Here is a 22,701-nt window from a genome sequence, read left to right on the forward strand (position 1 = left end):
GCGCCAAGGCGAGTCCCCCACCTTAAATGATATAACAAAAATACCCCCTCCCCGTTCTCGCTTTTCTCACCGGCCGACGCCGTTCTCTCCGACTTCGATTCCAGGATCTTTCATCGCTTCGAGAGGGGGGATTCTTGCAGCCAAACACGCCTTCAACTCCGATCGCTCGCCCATTAGATTCTGATCCAAGCATGGTGAGCTCTGTTCTCCTTCTCCTTTTCGGCCCTCTTCTCTCTCGCGTGCCTCTCTAGATTCTCCGCCGTCTTAGCTTAAAAATCTAGGTTTCTTTTTTTTTTTTCTCGCTTTCTTGATTGGATTCTGACTTTTTTTTGCGTGTGTGTTGTTATTCCGTGTTCTCTGCTCGCTCTTGTCTCAATTCAAGAAAATTAGGTTTTTTTCGCTTATGGTATAGATATTCTTTTTCATTTTTGGTTTTGTTAATGTGATTTTGGTATCAAGAAAGTAAAAAGAAGAGATCTTGATGCCCGAATTGCAAAAATTGGGCACTAGGGAATTAAATCCAGATACCGGTCCATTCGTTGGTGCATCATGGATGATTTCCGGATGCTTGCAGTAGTTTATTGCATATGCATGAACGGAGCACAGAAATCATAGAGATATATAAACATATAAGAGACTCGCCTGGTGTGGGTTTTCTTGATCTTGGAGTGTATTTTGGGTATTGGGTTTGGGATAGGTGTGCTTGAGGTTTACGAATTAAGTAGTTATTTGGACAACCATGTGCAAGAAGATTTTTTGATGGGCTTCTCTGATGTGAAAGCTTGTATTTGAGATATACGACGATGGTGAAATGACTTTGAGCTGGAAAATTCAATTTCGAGGTTGTGGTAACGGATATAGTTCACTCACCAAAAAGGAAAGCTTTTGTAGTGAGAAGATCACCTTTATCTTCTTATTTCCCTTCTTGAAGGTTGATGACATGCCTAAATAGGCCTGGAAATTCTTTCATGTGCATTAAAGCCATTAGTCTAATCCAAGCATAAAGAAGAAGTCTAAACCTTAGTCTATCCCGGAAGGCAAAGCTTACACCCCTAGATACTTGAATTGGCAGAGCAGTGAGGTTCTGGAAAATTATGAAACAGAAGCACCGAAGAAGCAAATCTATATGTAATAGGAAGCCCTCATGTGCTAGTAGTTTGGACTGTGGTGGTGTTGATTGAAACCCTTTGTCAATAAAAATTCATGGAGGTGGTGTTGATTATAATTAAAAAGATCATTTTTTTTGATTCAGTATTATTTTTTCTGTAATTGAAAGCTAATATAATGTTTAGTGCAAGGTTCGCCATACCGGGTCCGGTAGGCATACTAGTCGTCTACCGGACTTGTACGGTTCCGGTTCGTTCCGGAACTGGCCGGTACGAACCGGCTCGCTCTTCTCCGCCGGAGCCGGGGAAGAAGAGAAGGAGAGAGAGCGCGGGGAAGAGAGGGAGGGAGAAAATCTGTCGCCACCATCGGAGAGCCGCTGAGGGGCAGCGAAGGCCGGGGGGGGGGGGGTGGAGCCTGCAGGGGCATGGCGGAGGCCGAGGCTGCGGCCGTGTCTCTTGTTTCTTTCGAAACAGAACAGGGGACGCGGCCGCAGCTTTTAAATTTGGGAACAGGGGACCCGTGGGCTCTCCTGCCCCCCCACAGGCTCCGCCGTCCCTCCGCGGCTCTCCGATAGCGGCGACGGATCTCCTCCCTCCTGCTCTTCCCCACGCTCTCTCTCTTTCTCTTCGTTTTCTTCGTCTCTGGTACAGAACCGTCCCATACCAGTTTCCACTACTCCGGCATACCGGTTACAAGCCGGACCGGTTCGAACTGGCCAGTATGGGCCGATAGGGCTGGTTCGTCAGACCTTGGTTTAGTGCATAGCATATATTGTTGAAAGTTAACTATATTAAGGTCTTAATGGGTTTGCTACTATGAAATAACCAAATGAATAATTTTAAAATCTCCTTTACATGCCTTTTTCTGATTGAAGCATCATATTTCTCAAGTCTTAACAGTTGTTAAGTGAGCTTCTTATTTCATTGGTTTTGAGTCTCTCAGCATTTTGTTTTGATCCAATGACATTTTTCTAATTGTGAATGCTTTTCTTTGTGCAGGCTAACAGGCACACCATTATTCTAATGCAGACATCTCAAAACAGGGCAACTAGAACGTTTATGGATTATAATTCAATTAGTCAAGCTATGGATGGTATTCATGATCAGTATCTCAAATAACACCATGTTTTTAATTTTCAATAAATAAGCTATGTTATAAATTATTCACACTGTGATCTTATGATTGCTGACAAAGCTTTGCATCAGATTTTTTTTTTCAATTGTTTTATGGACAATAGCACTAAGACCCTCAGCATGCTATGCTAGGTCTGGATACAAATAACTTTCTGTTATAAGCTCCCATGGATTTTGTGTATTTCATCATTTTTTTGCTTGTTTTGGTTCAAATTTAGTATGATGTACAAAAAGTAGTTCTCCTATACTCTCAACATCATTGTCAATGTCAAAAATTTACATCACATACAGAATAGGTCAAGTCCTTTTGCAAGTAAGCGATACCTTGCTCATTCGCAGTTAATGAAAAGTTGTGCAGGCGATTTAAAAATATGAGTGGATGTGTATAGAGACTGCTGGATATTCTCAAAAGTTGATTACATAATGTGTAGCACTTAGTTTTGTACAGCAAATTCTATTGTGGCAAACAAGGGTTCATAAAGCTGAGTTATTGTTGTTCCACAAAGGCCTGATGGTTCTGGTTGAGATTGTGCTTTTGAGTAAACATGTATTTTTTTGCATCTTTGGCAGCTTTTAGCCCTATGCTGTAGGTTATGTCCTGCATGGTGAACTCTAGTCTGTGTCCTTAGTGGTTGAGCAAAACTCTGGTTTCCAGTGCTTTAAATAGTTGAAGGTATTTTGTCCAAAGCCTTGAATAGAATGTATATCTTTCTTAATGATGGTTCTTTGGGTCCTCTTTCTTGTTTGAGGTAAAAAAAAAAAAAGCTTCCAATCTTCTTTTTTCCTGGGGTCCTTGTTCACTTATGGAATCACCAAGTGGTGGGGAAAGAATCTAATTATCTAACTATTCTTACCATTTAACCTATATTTTCAAGGCTTTGGACTCAAATCAGTTCACCGATGACCGATGAGATGTGTGCCCATTAATTTTTTTGGTAATTTGAATTATGTCCGTGTAAAGAGATCATTGATTAACATTTTTGCCCCCTTTCCCCTTGAGATAAGTTCTGGCTGTTTATGGTTTAACCATATAATGGTAAGACATGTCTGCAGGGGAGAATTTTGTATAGTGAAAGAAAAAGAGTAAATATTCCATTACATAGCTTACATTAGAAGTATTGGGTATGCAAGACAAATCATGCTGGAAAAATGAATCATGGTAAATTATATGGGTGATATACTTAGATTTGATTCAGCTTCACTTATACCCAAATTCAATGCAAATGCATGAAAGTTGGCTTGATATATGTATACATATGTGTATGTATATTAGAGAGAGAGATTCCTTTTTTTAAATTTTTTTTTGATAAGTTTTCCTTCCTTTAATTTATGTTGACATCTATCAAGGGAATGTGTATTTCTCCAATAAAAGACATTAAGATATGCACCTCACTTGCATGTCATCAGCCTATGTAGCATTACCTCAGAGCAGCCTTTAACATTGCGCCTTGAAGCATGAGTAAGGGGTCCAATTGTGCTGATATAGATCCTCTCTGGAACCATTATTTTGTCATAATGGATGACAGCCATCATTTGCCCATTGTGTCCTGAACTGAATTTGTTTTTGAAATGATTATTAGCTGTCATAATGCATTAATACCTGAAACAACAAGGAAAGTAAAGATGTTGTTTAATAATGTCACTGTTTACAACATTAAAATAAAAAATCATTCCTCCAGATGGCAAGAAAAATTAATTGAAAAAACATTATTTAATGCAGATGAACAGTGAATATGGCAAATAGCAGCAATTATTCCCACTTTGCATGAGCTGTTATGATGGGATATTGGCTAAATAGCAGTCATCATTTTAAAGTCCATAATGTATGTGTATAATGTGATGGAAGGCCTTTGAAACTGTTATAACGGCATTTTGTTGTTATAAAGGCCGTCAATTTAAACATTCGGTGAAGATGAACTAAGCTTGAAATGTGGCTTCTCCAAGAATGGCCCTTCTATTTCTACCATGTGTGATTTGTTGTTGTTCCTATAATTTTGACTGACAAGAGAGTGAAAAACACATCAATTACACTAGTTTTCTAATGACATGATTTTAAAGCCAATAGTTGATAAAACATATATGCATCGCACTTAGGATTTTGTGTGGCCAATTTATCAGTGTCATGGAAACCTCATGCAGCATAGCTTTGGAAACCAGCAATTATCTGTTGGTAGTACTAGAAAATGTGAAACTACTTAAACTAAGAGCTTCCCATTATTGCAAACAAGAGTAAGTATTTTTGATGATTTATTGACTGATACTTGAAGAGGTAGCTGTTGATCTTCCTTCATTGATCCATGATTACTTTACGTGGTGATCATTATTGTTGATGTGCACAGGAATCTGTGGTTTGTATGAGAGGAAACTCAAGGATCTTAATCCCACAAATGGAAATATCACATATGACATCGCTGATCTTTACAACTTCATAGATGGCCTGACCGATCTTAGTGCATTGGTGTATGTATCATGTACCATTTAATATATACCATGTTGTAATCATCATGCACGATCTTTCCAACTTACACATGATTGTGGGTTCTGACTGCAGGTATGATCACTCAATTCAAGCTTTTCTGCCATATGACCGGCAGTGGATAAAACAAAGGATATTTCAACACCTGAAGAAATTGGCCTCCCGTTAAATATCGTTGTTGGCTATGGTAGAACCTACAAAACTTGAAGAAAGTGTGGATGTTATAGAGTGTTGTTTACTGAATCCTACAAAAGAAGAGTTCTCTATTGTGTGTAGTCTTGTTAATTTGAAGTGCTTGCCCTTGGTCAGTCTGTGGATATCAGAGGTTCCCTCATTGGGTTCGGATTGCCTGTTTGACATGTCACAACTAGAAATGTATCGTGGTAGGTCACCCCTTCTTGTGGGCAGATGTTTCAACAGTTTTCATATGGCTCTCCCATTTATTATTCAAGTTACCCTATTTTGATGCTCCATCTTCCCAATTCCCAAACTTATATGCTTTCATCTTGTAGCATCTGCAACACTGATTAGGTCTGTTAGGTCTCTTGCTTTGGTTCCTTAATCAGGAGTTTGCAGTATAATTGTGGAGGAAAGGTTTAGTTTCTTTATGGGAGATAAAGATTTGGGTTGCTTGAAATCAAACATAAAATAATAGTTGAAAAATACCCCTGCAAAATTGAATGTGCAAGAAGCAAGAAGGTATCTTTCTAAATACATAATAATAATAAAAACCAAAACCAGCGGCATTTGGAAAGTGTGTTTCTACAATAGAAATAGGAGGAGCAGGATATATTTGAGCATGGGTTTTCGAATTATATGATGAAGTGATAAGTGAAAGCGTTTGGAGGATACGTGAGAACGGAGGCAAGCAGAAATCTGTCTTAAAAGTTTTATCCATAGTATATACCAGCATGTGTATGATGGCTTACATATCGTTTTTTATTCCAGTTAATCCTGATTATGTTATCATGGAGAAATGCTTTGTTCCACATAATCACCTGCCAGCCAGAGGGAACGGAAGGTAAAACATTGAAACTGAATATAGAAAGAAAGCAAAGCATTTTTTAATGTTTCATGGGATTGGTGCAATTCGGGAGTCAGCCATCAAGCATGCTCTAAAAATATTTATGCCACCAAGGTGGTAGCCTAGTGGTAAGGGGACTTGGATTCCATCTGAGTTGTTCGGATTCGAAACGCGCAGGCGTCGATTAAATTAGGAGACCACATGCTCCATGCCCGAATGGCTTTGTGTGGATATGCTTTCCTTTAATCAGTACTGAGGTGGCGCTGGAGTGACGTACTCACACGTGGATGGCCCAGTGGGGTTTCCATGGGTTGGGGAGGGCATGCGGAAACTTGCAACCCGCATCGAACATTCTCTGGTGGAAGGGGGGCCCAATGAAGACTGCTATGCGGGTGGGGTTCTGCCCCTCCCCTCCTATTTTTTCACCAAAAAAAAATATATTTATGCATTTAAACGCTTCCCGTATCCTGCAGCCCATTTGTGCTTCTCCTCCACCTCCCTATCATGCACACTCCCCCCCCCTACTTCAGGTGTGTTCGTTGTTTCTTAAAGACATGTGCCTTTCTGGTGCCAAAGTTCAGACATAAGGTTATTTGAGTGCTTCTTCATGGAACAATTGTTGTATTTTCATGCTGAAGATGTTGCATATTTGAAGTCTGAATGTCTTAAAAATTTAGCCAATAATGCTTAATATGACGCTTGGAAAGCATGCATTTATATTATATCAGCTCGATGATTATAAATTTTGATGATTGATTTGCTTCTGTTATAGTTTGTCTCGATTCTAGCATTGTCTGTCGCTTGCTCTGATCTTCTTCGCTCACTTAGAAGCCTAGAAGTAGTATCAATGGACTGATTCTTGGGGTAGATCTGCACTTCAATGGAATTGCCACTTCTTAATTACCAATGGTTTCTGCAAATAATGTGCAACATAAGCGCTCAACATTTTACTCTTGTCAGGTAAGAACAGCAAATTGCGGGATCAGCACCTCCTCTATGTCTCTGTAGTAGCTTGATATGCATCTTGCTATTTTTCGTTGCTTTTCTTCATCTATATTGACATCATTTGTTAATGGTAATGAGATTTTATGATCTGCTAATTTAGTACCTCTTTTATGTCAGTATTAACTTGATCTATGATCTGGGTTTATTTCATTAGCATCAGTATCTTTTACTTGAATATCTCCTAATGTAGCTGTTCATTTTTCTTGGAAGAGTTGCTCATTCCGATTTAGAGAACTGTAGCTCTAGATCTTGGTTGCTAGACTCAAAAGCGTGCAAGGAAGCCGATATCTAAAAAGCACTTAAGAAGCAGCTGCAGGTTTTGAGTTACCATGGAGTTTCTATATTTCTCCAGGCATAAGCTTCTATTACACGAATTCAGAGCCAAGTTCATTACATGCTTATGTTTAGCTAGAAAAGCTATTATTGTATTCCTAGCAGGGAATGTATGACGAAGTGCTGATCGGAATCAAGCTCTGAGACTTTGTTTCATTTTGCAGTAGCATGCATCCTATGGATATCAAGTAATTTTACAAATTTTTCTAATACCTACTAATACCAATATACCACTTTCTAATGAAAATTTAGTTCATGACCACATTCAGGGTGTAGGATGCTCGTTAGGTGAGCTTGTAGTTTTATAAGATTGTAAAGTAGGCGCAGAATGTAATTCGCATTTAATTACAAGATTATCTTAGTCATGATATCTACTCTTTTACCATCGAACAGCTTGCATATCAGGGTAGAATTGATTCTACCATTGTTCTAATTTAAAAGCTGCATGGCCTTAAACTTGCGTAGATGGAGTATTTTCTTGAATTGGTTTTGCAGGAACTGAAGTTTTTTCTTTTCACTCTCGATGAACTCTGGAATGTCATTCTATATTTTTGATAATTCTATTTCAAAAACTTAAGAAGCCAACTAATATCTTTTCACTCCCAATATAGCTAAAGCTAGCTAGAGAGCAGAAATCTAGAATTATTGATAAAGTTAAATATATTAAAAGTGAGATTTATAAAAAGAAAGTGAGGATAGTTATGAAAAGAATGCAAAAAGGTAAAGGTATCAGAACCAAGTGAAGTACCCAACTGACATTTTAAGTTGGCTTTCTAATTCATTTAATAAAATCTTAAAACTCAAGAAATATTTTTACCTCGAGGTGTTTCTTTTTCAATATTGAAGATACAAATTAAACAAATCATGGATACATTTATTCTACTGCATCACTTATTAATGTTATATGCTGAACAAATCATAAAGAGTTGGGAGTTTCCAAAGAACTAAATATTTTACCAGATAGATTACCAGATAGAGGTTAAATAGTTCAATAGAATTTAAATAAACCGTTTCTAACCAAAAAAAAAAAAAAAGTGGTCTTTTGTAATTTTATATAACTAAACAGATATTTTATGTATTTTTTTCTTTCTTTTTTGTCCCCCTTCTCCGGTCCTAACAAAACTCTTGGAAATTTCACCGGTCATCATCACGGTGGTTATTCTTCGCCTTGAGCGGTCCTAAATTTCTCAGTGGGTCCCACAGTAACAGTAACCATATCACTTACGGTAGAGTAAGCTCCGTATTTATTTGGTGTTTCCATCGTTTACCCTCCATCCAACTAATCGGCGATGATGTCCACGCGAAACACACCAACCAGTGGCGTCCAAAACCTCCAAATAAAAGTAAAACCAAGAAAGAATAAGAAGATGTCCTCGCGAAACACACCAGTGGCGTCCAAAACCTCCAAATAAAAATAAAGCCAAAAAGGAAGCAGGAGGAGCTCCTTTAATTCTCTCCCTCCCCACCCCGTTTCCCTTTTCCAAAAGAACTCGAGGGAGAGAGTAAGAGATTCTCAAAGATAAGAGAAAGAAAAGAGATCTCTGCGTCAAAATCCCTGAAGCTCAGGTTTGCCTTGGCCCTTCCTTGTGCTCTCTCTCTTTTTTCCCTTCTTTTCTTCTCTATTCCTTGTGTTCTAGGGCGAGGAGGAGCAGGGAAGCAGAGCAGCGGTGGGTCTCCCTCTCTCTCTGAGGATGGAAGGCTTCTCGCCGGCTTCTCCCCCGCGAATCTTCTGGAATTCCCGCAAGAGATCAGGTATATGCCATCAGACACTCTGTTCCAAATCCAAATCCAATTCCTATTCCAATTCCAATTCCAATCTCTATACACAAATCATCGGAATTAAGATTCCTTCCTCGTGGTATTTTTTTATTTTATTTCTTCGATTTGGTTGGGTGAGAAAATTGTTGAGAAAAATTGGGATCCGAGGTGTTGAGGCTGCTGACCGGTAAATGCCGGTCCGTGGCTTCCGTGCGTCGCCACGCCAGTTTTCTTTACGGTTGCTTAACCGGCAGCGGCTCGGTTTCTTCTTTTGCTCGTCGGTTCCATTCTGCCGTTTCCTTATTTTCTAATAATTTATTTTCCGCAAATCGGCCAAAGAGAAATTTGAATTTCTGAATGAAATTCTGCCTGTTGCTTTGTAAATTTAAGTCAAACAAGTTGCACGTCAACAAAATTTCACCGAGTTTCTTTCCCTTGTCGTGCAACTTTTGCACCATACAGTACCGTACTATTACGTACAGTTGCCAAATCATCTATTTTAAAGATGGACAGCTCTCATTTATTTATTTATTTATTCATGATACTATTGGTGGAATCATAATGGGTGGAGACGACGAAGAAGAGCTAGCAGCTATTCATCCATCTTTGTACGATAATTTAGCCCTCAAGTTTAATTGCCCAAAAAGAAGCCTATTGCATTATTAAGGTAATAATTAGCCATTTTGGGTGTTGTAAGAAGTAAGTATGTTTTAATTATTTTTTAGTTGTTATTGACGCTCAAGAGTAAAGACCATGGTTGTTAAGTGGATATGAGATGAATGGCGCAGAATCATTGGAGTCGAGGGTTTGTGAACGGGTCCGACTCCTCAAGCTGCAGCCCTTCCAGCTAGTTACACCAGGACGTATTAATTAATCCCCTCATTAATTCCTCGCCCCATCCAACAACAACCTTAGGTGAACCCCCACCTTAGAGTTGTTGAATTTAATAAATCAAGACTAAAATATCTTATCAACTTTGAGAAATTATATTCTATATTGTATGCATTATGTGGCCATGCACGTCAAGAATCACAGCTGATGCACCATCTGGCCATGCACTTCACTAATCATATCCATTTATTTTTATAATAATAAATCATATGGTGCATGTTGGATAGGATATAAATTATTATTATTATTATTTTAAGAAGGGATGTGCATGATTTGGATCTAATTGGTTTGGTGCTAAATCTAAATCCGAACCGGTTTAAACTGGTTTTCTAAAATGGAAGTCAGAATTAAATCGTTCATCTACAAAAAAAAAATTTTGACATCAGTCTATTTTGGTTTGATTTATTGGATTGATATTCTATTTTATATAAAAAATTAAAAAAATAAAAAATTATATGTATAGACGTATATGGAATATTGGATTAGATTGAATCGGTTTGAATATATACGCATGCATGATCGTCAATCTTATTTCCAGCCGGTGGCCGGAGCTTGGAAAATGCACTCAAGGAAGAGAACCTCAAACCACCCACCAATCAACCCGAGGAACCGGCAAAGATGGAAGCTGCGTCGCCACCCACATCAGATGATCGCCCAAAGGAGGCGACGAACGCCATGTTATCCGGACGCCGCAGAGCTCTCTTCGAGCCACTGGAGCCCGCCAAGGGTTGGTTCGGCGGCCGCCGAACCCCGGCGGAAGTCCTGCTTCCCCCACCGGACTTCGACTCCACATCGTACCCCAAGGGATGGTTGGTTGGCAAGAAACGGAAGCTCGTGAATGTTGATGTCGTCGAGAGCATGCGAAGGATCGCCGTTCAAGAGATGAACAGAAAGGTTTGGTGACTTTTTTTTGTTGTTGTTGTTTTCGGTTGGCAATGGGAGCTAACCAGAAGTAGCTCTCAGTTCTCCCATCTCTTGCTGATGGCGAAATGGGTGAAACAGGACAGGGAGATCGATGGGCTCAACGAGCAGTTGGAAGAGGATGCACGATGCGTCGAGCACCTCCAAGTTCAGCTCCTGCAGGAACGGAGCAAACGGATGGAGGTGGAGAGGGAAAATGCCATGCTTCAGGAGCAAGTTTCCATGTTAATGAACATGCTCGAAGAGGAGACCCAAGCTGTGGAAGAGGAAGTGGCTGCTCCCGCCAATCCTTGATGCCCCCATACCCTTCGTCCCGAAATACAAGGTGTTGTTCCCATTTAATGTGTATACGTCTCTGTGTATGTTTCACTTCCTAGCATCGCTTGGAGATGGGTATCTCCTCTCGTATGTGATAGTGGTTGCATCCCTTCATTCTGTAATTCTTTCGGATTGTACCTGTATAATAATAATTCAATGCGTATATGGATTCTTGTAAACCCTACAAAGATTTGGATGTCATCAAATGAACTATTTCATTATGTATTTAAAATCCAACACTTCCACGGCGTCTAAGAAGCTATCGTTGGAAAATGAGGAAGAACATTCAAGAAAAAAGTGATAGAAACTCTCAAGAACAAAGTTTGAAAGAAGACTAATTTTCATTCAACTCCTCCCTTACAAATGGATGTTTATAATGACTTCATGTGACTCTAAAAATTCTTACATGTAATTCATAACTTTTGACCCTTAATATTTCTAACTCATGACTCTTGATATATGCATGACCTATAACTCTAAAATCTTATATAACTCATAACTCTTGTTCACATTCTACAATTTATGACTCTTAACCTTTTATAACTCATGATGACTTTTGTGATCCTTGGTCTTGCATCTTTTTGACCTTGATTTGACTTGACTTTGACTCTCTAACTAAGATACTAGTTGGATGCCACATCACCTTAAAAATCAAATTTATTATCCAACAGCTACACAGCCTACACACTAATTTTTTACACTAAGCTTCCCAGGAATCGAGCAAGTCTGGCAGCGAAGCAATGCGAGGAATTAAGTTGCATCAGAAATTCATCAAGGGAATCGTGTCTCGAGATGGTGGCAGGTCCATCTTCCATTACCATGCTGCCCCCAGGTTCACCAAAGTCCATGAAAAGATGCTGGGATGTAGTCTCCAGTTGAGTGTTACCGGATGTTGATGGAATGCCTGAAGTCATCTTCTCAAAAATGCAACTTTCTCTGTCGTTTGCCGAATCGCTCATGAACATGGAATCTTCTTCAAGGCCAGGCACTTCCAACTGATCCCGCCAATTAGGTTCCTTCAACTCCTCAGCGGCACCGGCACTGATGGTATGTTCTTGCCATGCTTGAGATCCCATTCCTGAAGCAACAACTGATGTTTTGAAAAATAAATAAGAAATAGGAAACAGCATAACATCACAGGCAGAAACTTTACATATTAAGCAACCTGATGAAAAATACTGCAAGCAAGCCTAGTACACAAGAAAGAACTGCCAGAACAATATGGAGCTCCCTATGATCTAGATTACAGAATATGTATGTAACGCGGTACACTGCAAGCAAACCTGACATGCAGTAGTCCGAATGATAGTATATTTAGATAACTGTCTGTTATTGACGAAATATAGATCGCATGATAACTTGGGTATCAAAATCCAATACGAAAAGCAATGAGTGCATGTACATGAGTCCAAAATTCAGGTACGAGTCGACAAATTGTTGCTTGTGATCATGAATTGTTGCCTAGAAATGAAAGGGGCAAAGGCAAAAGAATCATCGACGTCGAACTGTTCACCTGTACTAAAACCTAATGTAGATAATGGTGGTATGTCATGTTATAGTTGGTCGTTGAATATGTTGGTGCAATATCTAGGCAAGATAAATGTATTAGTGTCCTTCATCAAGTTCCTATATAAAATAAACAAGAATGCCCCATGTATAGTAATTGATTCTTGACAGCTTAATAAACATCTGTATCAGTGACGCTATGGTAAATTCAGACCCAATAACAACACCACTCATTCAAGAATTAAGCTTGGATTAAGATGACCAGACAGCATATGCATTCCAAGAGACTCAGACCAGTCAATTGTCATAACCCATTCAAGATGAATGAATAATAGAAAGGAAAAGCATTCAGAGTTTTCTTTTTAAGGATTCAAGAAAGCATGGCTAGCTGTTCAGATAATTTATACTGTTTCAGCATCATATATATATATGCCAAGAGCTGCTGGTATGGTCTTACCTCTGCTTGGTGGAGTTTCCTGTGAAGTACTCGCAAGAGAAACCGGTACTTTGCTCTTCATGGACGATGATGAAGTAGCACAAGGCGAACAAGAACTATTCTTCATATTGTCAAAGACATGATCTTTAGCTTGAAGTTGATCAGCAAAAACAGAGTATTGAGGTTCAAAGTATGCAGATTCCGATTCATCTTCTGGTTGTTGACTCACCAAATATAAACGTGGATCGCATCGGAAAATCTTGTCCATATGCTTTCTTAATGAGCCTTGCGGATACTCCAGAAAGTGCCTGGTGCAAGAAAAAAGTTGATACGTGTTATACAAAACATTAGGCCATTCACTTCCTATTGGAAGTACACAATATTGGAAGAGAGAACAAATGAAGCGTGTTAAGAGTAGATATTACTTGTCTTTATTCAAATTAGCACCAACCAAATTCTAAAAGGTTCTTTACCTATGGCCACCATGCCCTATTATAATGCACCAATACATGCATAAACATATTAATAAATAATTTATATTAAAATTTTCAATTTCAAGATAGATCATTAGCTTTATGCATTAATTAAATGGTTGATACTTGAAGCATTAAATTTTACCTGTGTATGCTTGTCTGCAAGCCAGTAAAATCCATAGAAAGGTATGTTTTCTAGGCTGAGGATTAATCCCTTTGTAGAAAAGAGGTGTCTTAGATAACTGAACAAAACAAGCAAAAAGCTTGGTTAAGGGAACGGAAACATTATGCTATTAAAAACCATATTCTCTAGATGCTTATATAACATTACCTCTATTTCCAGAGATCCATCCCCATTTTCAGGGTAAGTTACCTTCAGACTTTTAATATATGACCATGAGATTTCAATCTTGCTCTTCAGACCACCTTCAAGAAACTCCCAAATAAGTTTTTGTTTTTGAAAGTAGCACTTCGCCACTAAATCGCCTCCATATCTTGATACACGCTGTTCACAAGTGCATTTTAGTTAGCCGCATGACAACTCTTCATCCACGTTGATGAAGGACTACTTGTAAACATACAAAGTACATAAAAGTTTTAACTAATGACAAAGAGAAAAATTAGTTATGCTCTCATCTTGGCCAGAATGTCTGTAATCTTGTTTTTTTTTTTAAAAAAATAATTCTTTGATCTTGACCGAGAGAATCCGATATCACGATCCTTACCGGTATCTCCAATATTATTACATAAATCTTGAGTTTGTATTCTTTCATATGCTCCAACCGGTGGCAATTTAGAACGATTAGTATTTTACTCTACCTAATCAATTGCAGACTTCTCACAATAACAGAAAAAAAAACTATAATTCAGAAAAAGTAAGGTTCAGTAGCAGTTTTATTGCATCAATTCCATTGAATATTCAATACGTTAAGCTTTAGAGTCAAATTCTTTTTTACCTCCCAAGTCCCGATTCTTAAACGGGTAGCATGAAATTCTGAAGCTTTCTCCTTTCTAGTAGCGCCAGAAACATCGGCAGACGTCATATTTCTCTTTATCCCACTGTCAGCAGTTTCTCTACTTGAGATGCCCATGGTGCTTGAGTTCGCTTGAGAAAGTGTCACGTTAACTATTTCCTCAAAAGATTTGGTCGTCGAAAGATGAAGACCTAACGGGCCAGGTCCACCAACCTGCAACAAAACAACCAATATCAACTCCAAGCCATTGGATCCCAACCCTAAATATATATAACAAAAAAATATGAACAAAAGATCAACAAGAAGGTTATAATATCATACCATTAAACTTAGCAAAAACCGAAACTATGATTGGTTTCTCCTTCCTAGATATTTCTCTTTTAAAAAAAAATTAAAACCTTAATTGTAAAAGAAACTGAGAAGAATTTTTATTCTTAGCTCAAAAGTTATGTCACCTGTTTTAAGAAAGATGTTCTGAACAGAGAGAGAGAGAGAGAGAGAAAAAAGAGCATGTAATTTAATAACATGATTCAAGATCTCAAAATCTCTCACGGCCAAATATTCTGATTATTCGAAATAAAAAAAACGTTGAATAAAGTATTCTACCAGTTGCTGCCCAAGGGCAGAGTTGTCTTGTGCCAGGTGTTGCGAGGGTGCGTCGGTCTTGGGTCTCTGTTGGAGCGGGCCATGCTCCTCATCCAAGAAATCCTCGCTCTCCAACATAAGATCCAAGAAATCGTCGTTCTCCGACATGACTGCTGTCGCCGTCTTTTGAGCGCAAAAGAGCTAAAATCAAGAAGGAGAAACCGGAGTTGAAAGCGATGAGGGAAGAATAAACAGATAAAAGGCCTTTAAATAGAAGAAGATTGTGCGGTAGATATAATTAAATATCTAAATAAAAATATCAAATTTGGTAATATGTTGAGTATACATGATTTTTTTTGGCTCAACTAAAAAATACACGATCATCATATATATCTGATTTTGATAAGCATCATGACATATGTGCAATTTTTTTTGGTAAATATATAGATTGTCGAGAAGGATTTAGCACTTAAATTAAGTAAGATAGATCAATCCTTGATTACTTACCTAAAAAGTTTAAGTTGGATTTCAGCTAATTCCATTAGTCCTGTAGTTGATATAAATTCCTAATCTCGTTTTAAGTATGATTTGTAGAAACTTAGTTTTCATCTTGTGCTGACCTGCCATACATGACGGACTTTGATATTTGAAGGCAACTTTCATACGGCCTTTTTTATGCATTATTTAACATGGATTGATTAAGAATGGATTTTATGCAGCAGGTGCTGGATTTGTGCTTTGCAATGAATTAAGAAATTAGCTTGCCGTTGATGTAGTTCATTTATGTGATGTTTCGGAAAAACTAGTTGATGAGGCTAATTTTGCTGGTGATCGGTTAGCAAATGAAGGTCTAAAAATCATTGTGTCACCCCTTTGATGTTTCAGTTCTTCTTCTAAAATAATCAAATTAATCGTGCTTCATGCTCAAGCATAACATATATTAATTAGTTTGCATGTAAGCTTATAAAACTAAGTCTTTGTTTCACATTTTTGGTCAAATGCTATCAAGGTTACTTCGAAATACTATAGAACTCACGTTAGAGCTACATGAATTGCCGTTTTCATCAAAAAAAAAAAACTACAGAATGCAATCATTACTCGTGCCTGATAAACATGCCTTCAGTATTTGTTTTGTTTCTTGTTCTTTACATATTGTTAACCCATCCGATGTATATCCCTTTGATTTTTTTTGGTCAAATGTATATCCCTTTGATTGCTACCCAAAGCGAACACAGATCAACTTGAAAAAATATATTAGAAAGACATTCCAGGCGTTTCCGGTAGCAATAAAGCAACTGCCTTCTCTTAATAATCTAATTAGTATATGCTTTGTGTGGTACCTAAAGTCTCAGCTGTACTTCATCCATGAAGCTCCAAAATGGTGGTAGGCAGCACAACATCCCTCATCGATCAGCTCACTTGGCCACCTTATTGTTATTCTTACTATCGCTGCTGTAGAAGGTGATTGTTGGCTTTGCAAGAGTTGCAGTGAGAAAATAACAGCACTTATCGAAAATGTTTGCCACAGAGATCAAGCTTTTAATGAAGCAACCATTGGGTAGTTTAATCTGACATTGGATATTTTACATGCAATTAATGGTATACGCTTTTATAGTTCTTTCTCCTTCCTTCTGAGTTGGGACCCTTCTTTTTACTGAAATGCATGCAAAGCTTCGATGTGATTGATCTGCATCTTTAGCCTCCTACGTACGCTTTATTTAAAGTTCTATATTCCATACTGCATGCATTTTTTAAGCAGATTATATTAACAGATATATTCCATAAGTGCACCTCAACACGTCTCCAATTTTCTGCATCAGTAAATTTAATCGTAAATACTATGTAACTTTAGTTTATGTAGCACTGTAACCAAAAGAAGTCAATGTACTCTGGTACCCACGTCCGGTTTATCCTTTTCTTCTAATATCGGAATCTTATCTACAGGAAAAGAGGAGAGATGTAAGAGGATTAAAGCAACCATGAGTAGCATGCTAAAATGACCAACAACTCCACTTAAACATTATTAGATGAAACCAACCAGGAGTGCAGTTTCTCATGCTGAAAGCAAAAGACACAAACTGATATTCGTATAACCATCGCATTAGATAAAGGGAAAAGGAATGTATACGAGCTAGAAAAGGATGTCGGTATTGCGTGGCATGAAACATTGACAAGATGACAAGAAAATGGGATTCCAGAGCGTGTCACAAGTTCATGTTTTTCATTCAATGATCCCAGAAGAAAATTAAGTTCCGCCAAATAATCTTACCTGCAGAAATACAGCATATCCATGAGCATGTTGCTTAGAAGAATATCACATTTAGCAGTCATCCTGCAGCTCTCACTAATTTGTGTGAAAATAAAATCCAAACCTTGTAGTTCAAACCCTTTTTTTTTTTGGCCTAATGTATGTTCTCTGGGCTACAAGAATTTATAGAAGGTGGCAAAATCTTTGGCTAGAAAACTACCTTAACCTTGCAGAAAAATTAGAGAGTGTATCAAAGATAACCTCTAAATATGATGATCAAGAAGAGAGGCCCGGCCATAAAGTAGAACTATAACATGCACCACATGATTTTTTTAATTATAGTTTTGTTTCAGTATTCTATATTACTTTTTGGCCTTTCCAATTATGTTTAAATCAGGCCATATATATCCTGGAGATATACTGATCCGCACGAATATATATATCTCCCTACCGGAATGTATAATATTTCAGGCACGACCAAACAGCAACCAACGTGAGATATTTGAAGCCTTATAACCTGTAGTTTGATGATCACATTCAACCTGCATATGTAGAATGATATATACCGTAGAAAAAAATATGCCTTGAATTAACTAGCATGGGTGTTTTTAACTCGACAGTATATAAAGGAATCGAATACAAAAATAAAAGCACAATATCTTAGTAAAAACAAGGAAGTTGAATACCAGCAGGCTTTCTTTACTCTGCTTTACTATATGTCACCACCGATTCTACAAGAAGCATCTCATCCTTGTCATTTGCGACTGAGCTCGATTGAGTGCTATAGCCTATAGGGGAAAACTTTTGATGGAATCAAAATATCAAGCATATTGCAAATATGATAGATGGGTAATTCTTCTGCTCTGCCATCAGCTTTTGTCAACAAGTGAGACAAGCTCGACATCATCTACTTCTACTTCATGAGCTTCCATCTTATCATTTCCAGTAAGCATGTCAGCAGGAAGACTAGTGGAACTCGGATCACTTTTAGGAACTAGACATAAAATAGCTAATGGTAATGCTCTCATTATGCTCCTAATCAATATAGCAGCCCAGAGATTACTGAATTCTGCTCGAGTAACCTTAAGCATGTGAAGCAGTAGGCCACCGGCCCATGATGATGTGAGCAAACCAGTATTATCAATAGACATAAGCAAAGCAAAAAAAGTGCCTTCAATTCCCAGGGGGCAGAGTTTGGAGCTAAGTACTAGAAGCGGCATCCACTTGAGCCGGCCAACCATTTGAGAAACACACTCATCAATCACAACAAATAAATAATCAGGCATCCCAACCTTCAGGTTTAGACGAAGTACCAAAATCAAATCTAGCATTCCTGATAAACTAGAAAGCAACTGACTCCAGAAAAGCAAGCCACGGAATGGATAATCCTTCAGAACATTTTGGTAGAGCAAAACCCCAAGTATAGAACCCGCCGAACCAACAGAAAAAATGAAGCCAATTGTTCCCTGCATTGAGAGCTTTGTAAATTTTGAGGAAGAAGTTGCCTCAATTAAACCCTGGATGTTCCAACAGTCAAAATGTTAGAAAATACCTGAGAGAAAGATGGTCCTGAAGTTGAATCTGTGTACCAATAGAACATTCCTTCTTGGATGTTTAAGCTTAGGGAAAGTGACAAGTACATGTATAAACATGGCCTCCATACATCAGGGCATCTTAAAGTTGTCCACATAGTTTGGCTGGCTTGCAAAAATTTCTGGTATACCTGAAGTCAGAAGGGTCTTAAATTCTCAATTGTGCCAAGATGCAAAAATGAACTATATCATAAGATCCAAGGCTAAAAAACTCATCTCACCTGCCTGTAAGGAATGTTTGGTGTATGCATCTCCTTTAGCACTATTCCAACTGAAAATACCAGTGCAAAAGGGATACTTATCAAGCCAAGTACCCCCTTTAGGAAAAAAAGGAGGTGTATAATCAGCAAAAATAAACTCAATAGGAAGACCTCGAATGTGTAATGCATGGTTGGAAATAGATAAGTGAAAAGTGGCAATGGTAATCAAATTGCCCTAACCTGACACTTACAATTGCAGCCATAAAATTTCAGTACCAGTTTAAATAGGGATGAAATCAGGAGCAAACCTGAGAACTAATTGCATGAACAAGTAAGCCACTGATAGAGAACCCCAGAAGGCTTCCAATGGATAAACTTAATTCACATAAGCTTTGCATGTCAGCAGCAAGTGCAGGGTGATTTATACTGTTTTGTGCAACACAGGCATCTATAGTCACATCTGCTATTGCCACCCCAGCACTTCCTGCAGTCATGGCCATCAAAGCAAACACAACATGCAAATTGTCGTGCAGAGAAAGCGTAAGCATAGAGATCGCTCCCACAAGACCTGTATTCACCAAGAGATATTCAGTCCATATTATTCCATATCATATAAAAGGCAGGAAGATGTTTTGAACGAAAACAAATTTTACGATTGTAATGGAAACTAAGAAATTAAAGAACAATCACCAAATCATGCTAAGATCGCGGGAAAAAAAAAATACATTGACCCAAAATGTAAGAAAAGGGGAAAAGATACTAACAATATAGAGAGATTGGAGAAGGGTGACAACTGCCAAGCTCATTCTTCTATTTTGCTAATTTACAAGTTAGTACATTAAACATGAGGAGTACAAATATCCTATACATGATGAAAAGAATTAAAACTTAAAGAACCGAAGAATTTGCACATGATGTTAATTTAGATCAGATACGAAATCATTTACATTTAGGTGCATATGGGACACAAAGATCAGTTTAGCCAAAATAGAATATGAATTGTTACATTCAAGTTTACTGATCAATACTAACAAGTTTTAGAATAATATTAAGATTGAATTAAATCTATACTAACAAGTTTATAGATCAATGATTAACTTATCTAGCAAGCTTCTTTCCCACACTACTAGCAAAAGAGAAATCTCAAAATGCAAACCCCAGCCTCTAATAATTTGCAAGCAAAGAGAGAAAATAGCGGAAATTTATACTCATGCTGCATGTTCACCACCACCTTCTCCAAAGAGCAAATTTGAATCCACATGCTTCATATGTTCTCAACTAGGTGAATTCTATTGGGAAAATTTGACCTCCCATTGTGCCAAGTATGTTTTGATACATTGCCAGCACACTCAAGGTTGCTGTTCCTCATAATCCTAAAGGCCCATTTAAAGCAGTTGGAAGCACACATGAAGCACTGAGATTGGATTCACAAATTAAGACCCAAAAGGGCAGGGAAGGAGCAACATAACAATTCAGAATCAACTGCGAACAATCAGAAAAGGATGGCAGGATAATAACTCCATAACAGTGATCTGAGGACACAGATGGTAACGGTGGTAATCAAGATGACAAGACTAGCAGAGTGGTGAACGAAGATGACAAAAAACAAGCAGAGAAATATACTTCAACAAAAGCAAGGACTAGCTCTGTAATTCCAGATATTATAAGACATGCATTGAAGAACTCATCAAGCACAAACAGAGAGTTGAATCCAACATTGCTAAACTCCGGTAAGCTGAACTGTAGTTCAGCTCCTCTATTTGGGAAGAGGCTCTTGGTCTGAAATTTGAAGGTGTTTTATTCCTCAACAAGATAAGGGAGTTTACTCACAAACCTAGAACCCGATATGATCTCAGCAAATCAGATTTCCCTAGGAGCAGCCTCCTTAGATTCTTGATAGGAGCGCAGTCCTAATCATTTTTCCTGAACTTAGATTACATGAGTAGCTTCTTGCACAAGAACTAAGGCAGCGGAAGGATGATGAAGGCCATGAAATTATTCCTTGTTAAATTTACATGAACTAATCTCTTAATTGTATAAAAGAAAGAAAACATCATTCTGGGGTTCAGTTGCTTGCCTGCGAGAATAAGATATGGCCGCCTCCGATACCCAGCTAGAGGAAGAACATCAGTGAGAAGACCCCACAGAGGCTTGACAATCCAGGGGAGGGAAGTTATCCCATGATAGACCTGAGCAGCCGATGGCTGCACTTTCTGAACATCCTTCCAGTAGTAATCCGAGGCCACTTTCCAAATGGCGCCGCCCAAGCCTTGGCTGATTCCATTCACGGTGACGACGCCGAACACAAAGCTCCAATGCATCTCGTCGGCAAGCATTCTGAACCAGCTGAAAGGGGACCATCGCAAAGCCCGGCCCCGCTGCTCCACTTCGATAGCTTCCTTTTCCTTTGGAGCCCCTGCGGTGAGTCCAGTTGTCTCCTCCACACCCTCCTTATCCTCAGAAACCTGAGAAGCCCCTGGGGAACCCATTTGAAAACCAATGCTTCTCTTCTTTGTCCGGATTTCCTCGAAGAACTTGAAATCTATGCAGAAAAAGGAGATCTTTCGTTGAAACTTAGCTCAAATCTTCCAGAAGTATTTGAAATATGGATAAAAGATGGCATCTTTGGATCCAGATACTAAAGAAGCAATATCCCCTCGAATTGGTCCTCCTATTTGGATCAAATCTACTCGCAAACCTTGGAGATTCAGCAAGGGAAATGAAAAGGGGAGTTCAGCTGTGAGCTTTCTCGCATCCACCAGGCAAAAAGAACGCAAACAGACTAGAAGCTTCAAAGAAAATTGGCATAAAAAGAGTCCAAACTTCTGAAAATAATGCTCGAAGAAGATGCAAGCCTCCTGACATCCCGTATACTAAGCCACAGATTTGACCAGAGCACTGTCTCTAGTGAATGAGAATTACTTATTTCGCACTCCCCTAAAAACACCCAAGATTCCACCGACCCATTGATATGGGGTAGTTCTATATACACCCCCCCTATTGCTCAGGACACCCCCCAAAAACCAAAAAGAAAAAACCCAAACTAACCTTTAGTGTAATTACCATATTGCCCTTGAAATTTTCTCATACACCCCCCCCCCCCTCCTCCTCCTCCTCCTCCTCCTCCTCCTCCTCCTCCTCCGTTTCGTTTTGAAAAGAAAAAAAAAAAACACCCCTCAAACCCCCCTTAAACCCCTCCTCCCCCATTCCCCCTTCTCCCTCTCGTCGCCGGCATTCTCCCGATCTCCGACCACCTCGCCGGCTTCTCCCGGAACCACCTCGCCGGCTTCTCCCAAAATTTTTTTTTTCACGGTTCGTGCTCCGTTCGGCACTGGATCGCCGAACAAAAGGCTTCTGTTCGGCTGAACAGTGCCGAACAGAAGCCTTCTGTTCGGCAACCCTCAACCGAACAGATCTGTTCGGCTGCACAGTGCCGAACAGAAGGCTTCTGTCCGGCACTGTTCAGCCGAACAGAAGCCTTTTGTTCGGCGATCCAGTGCCGAACGGAGCACGAACCGTGAAAAAAAAAAATTTCGGGAGAAGCCGGCGAGGTGGTTCCGGGAGAAGCCGGCGAGGTGGTCGGAGATCGGGAGAATGCCGGCGACGAGAGGGAGAAGGGGGAACGGGAGGTTTTGGGCGTTGGCGAGGTGTTTTGGAGGGGAAGAGCGGGGTGGGGGGGGGTTTGGGGGGTGTAGAGAGCAATTTAGGTGAGGGGGTGGGG

General features: G+C 39.0%; 4 protein-coding genes across 7 annotated transcripts; 2 read left to right on the top strand and 2 right to left on the bottom strand.

The window, feature by feature from the left end:
* LOC103710450 (enhancer of rudimentary homolog) lies at nt 1-8,112 on the top strand. Of its 3 annotated transcripts, XR_015971547.1 has the most exons (6): nt 20-194; nt 2,106-2,199; nt 4,580-4,700; nt 4,792-5,099; nt 6,529-6,700; nt 6,956-7,285. XR_015971547.1 is itself a non-coding variant. In XM_026805941.3 (4 exons), the coding sequence occupies exons 1-4, from the start codon at nt 192-194 to the stop codon at nt 4,883-4,885; spliced, it is 312 nt and encodes a 103-aa protein (XP_026661742.2). In that variant the 5' UTR covers nt 1-191; the 3' UTR covers nt 4,886-5,189. The 3 variants fall into 3 exon arrangements, 1 of the variants encoding a protein (XP_026661742.2); XR_015971546.2 differs by having other exon boundaries at nt 6,529-8,112; XM_026805941.3 differs by lacking the exons at nt 6,529-6,700; nt 6,956-7,285 and having other exon boundaries at nt 1-194; nt 4,792-5,189.
* A 335-nt stretch (nt 8,113-8,447) lies between these two features.
* LOC103710451 (protein HEADING DATE REPRESSOR 1-like) lies at nt 8,448-12,338 on the top strand. Of its 2 annotated transcripts, XM_089926277.1 has the most exons (5): nt 8,448-8,644; nt 8,716-8,830; nt 10,266-10,621; nt 10,730-10,973; nt 11,680-12,338. In XM_089926277.1, the coding sequence occupies exons 2-4, from the start codon at nt 8,770-8,772 to the stop codon at nt 10,940-10,942; spliced, it is 630 nt and encodes a 209-aa protein (XP_089782403.1). In that variant the 5' UTR covers nt 8,448-8,644; nt 8,716-8,769; the 3' UTR covers nt 10,943-10,973; nt 11,680-12,338. The 2 variants fall into 2 exon arrangements, with proteins under 2 accessions (XP_089782403.1, XP_089782402.1); XM_089926276.1 differs by lacking the exon at nt 11,680-12,338 and having other exon boundaries at nt 10,730-11,145.
* A 591-nt stretch (nt 12,339-12,929) lies between these two features.
* Nucleotides 12,930-15,208, bottom strand: LOC113462949 (uncharacterized). Its single transcript, XM_089926275.1, has 5 exons — nt 14,962-15,208; nt 14,338-14,568; nt 13,713-13,886; nt 13,527-13,623; nt 12,930-13,216 (listed from the first exon to the last, which is right to left on the bottom strand). The coding sequence occupies exons 1-5, from the start codon at nt 15,106-15,108 to the stop codon at nt 13,185-13,187; spliced, it is 681 nt and encodes a 226-aa protein (XP_089782401.1). The 5' UTR covers nt 15,109-15,208; the 3' UTR covers nt 12,930-13,184.
* A 2,543-nt stretch (nt 15,209-17,751) lies between these two features.
* Nucleotides 17,752-21,945, bottom strand: LOC103710453 (putative folate-biopterin transporter 2). The gene is made up of 5 exons (XM_008796157.6): nt 21,058-21,945; nt 19,289-19,548; nt 19,002-19,097; nt 18,741-18,911; nt 17,752-18,654 (listed from the first exon to the last, which is right to left on the bottom strand). Exons 1-5 carry the CDS (start codon nt 21,467-21,469, stop codon nt 18,058-18,060), a joined length of 1,536 nt encoding a protein of 511 aa, XP_008794379.4. The 5' UTR covers nt 21,470-21,945; the 3' UTR covers nt 17,752-18,057.
* Nucleotides 21,946-22,701: the final 756 nt, after the last annotated feature.

This window comes from Phoenix dactylifera, chromosome 11, assembly GCF_051530095.1.
Source record: "Phoenix dactylifera cultivar Ajwa chromosome 11, Ajwa_hap1_PhDact_Kaust_v1.1, whole genome shotgun sequence".
Classification (NCBI taxonomy): Eukaryota; Viridiplantae; Streptophyta; class Magnoliopsida; order Arecales; family Arecaceae; genus Phoenix; species Phoenix dactylifera.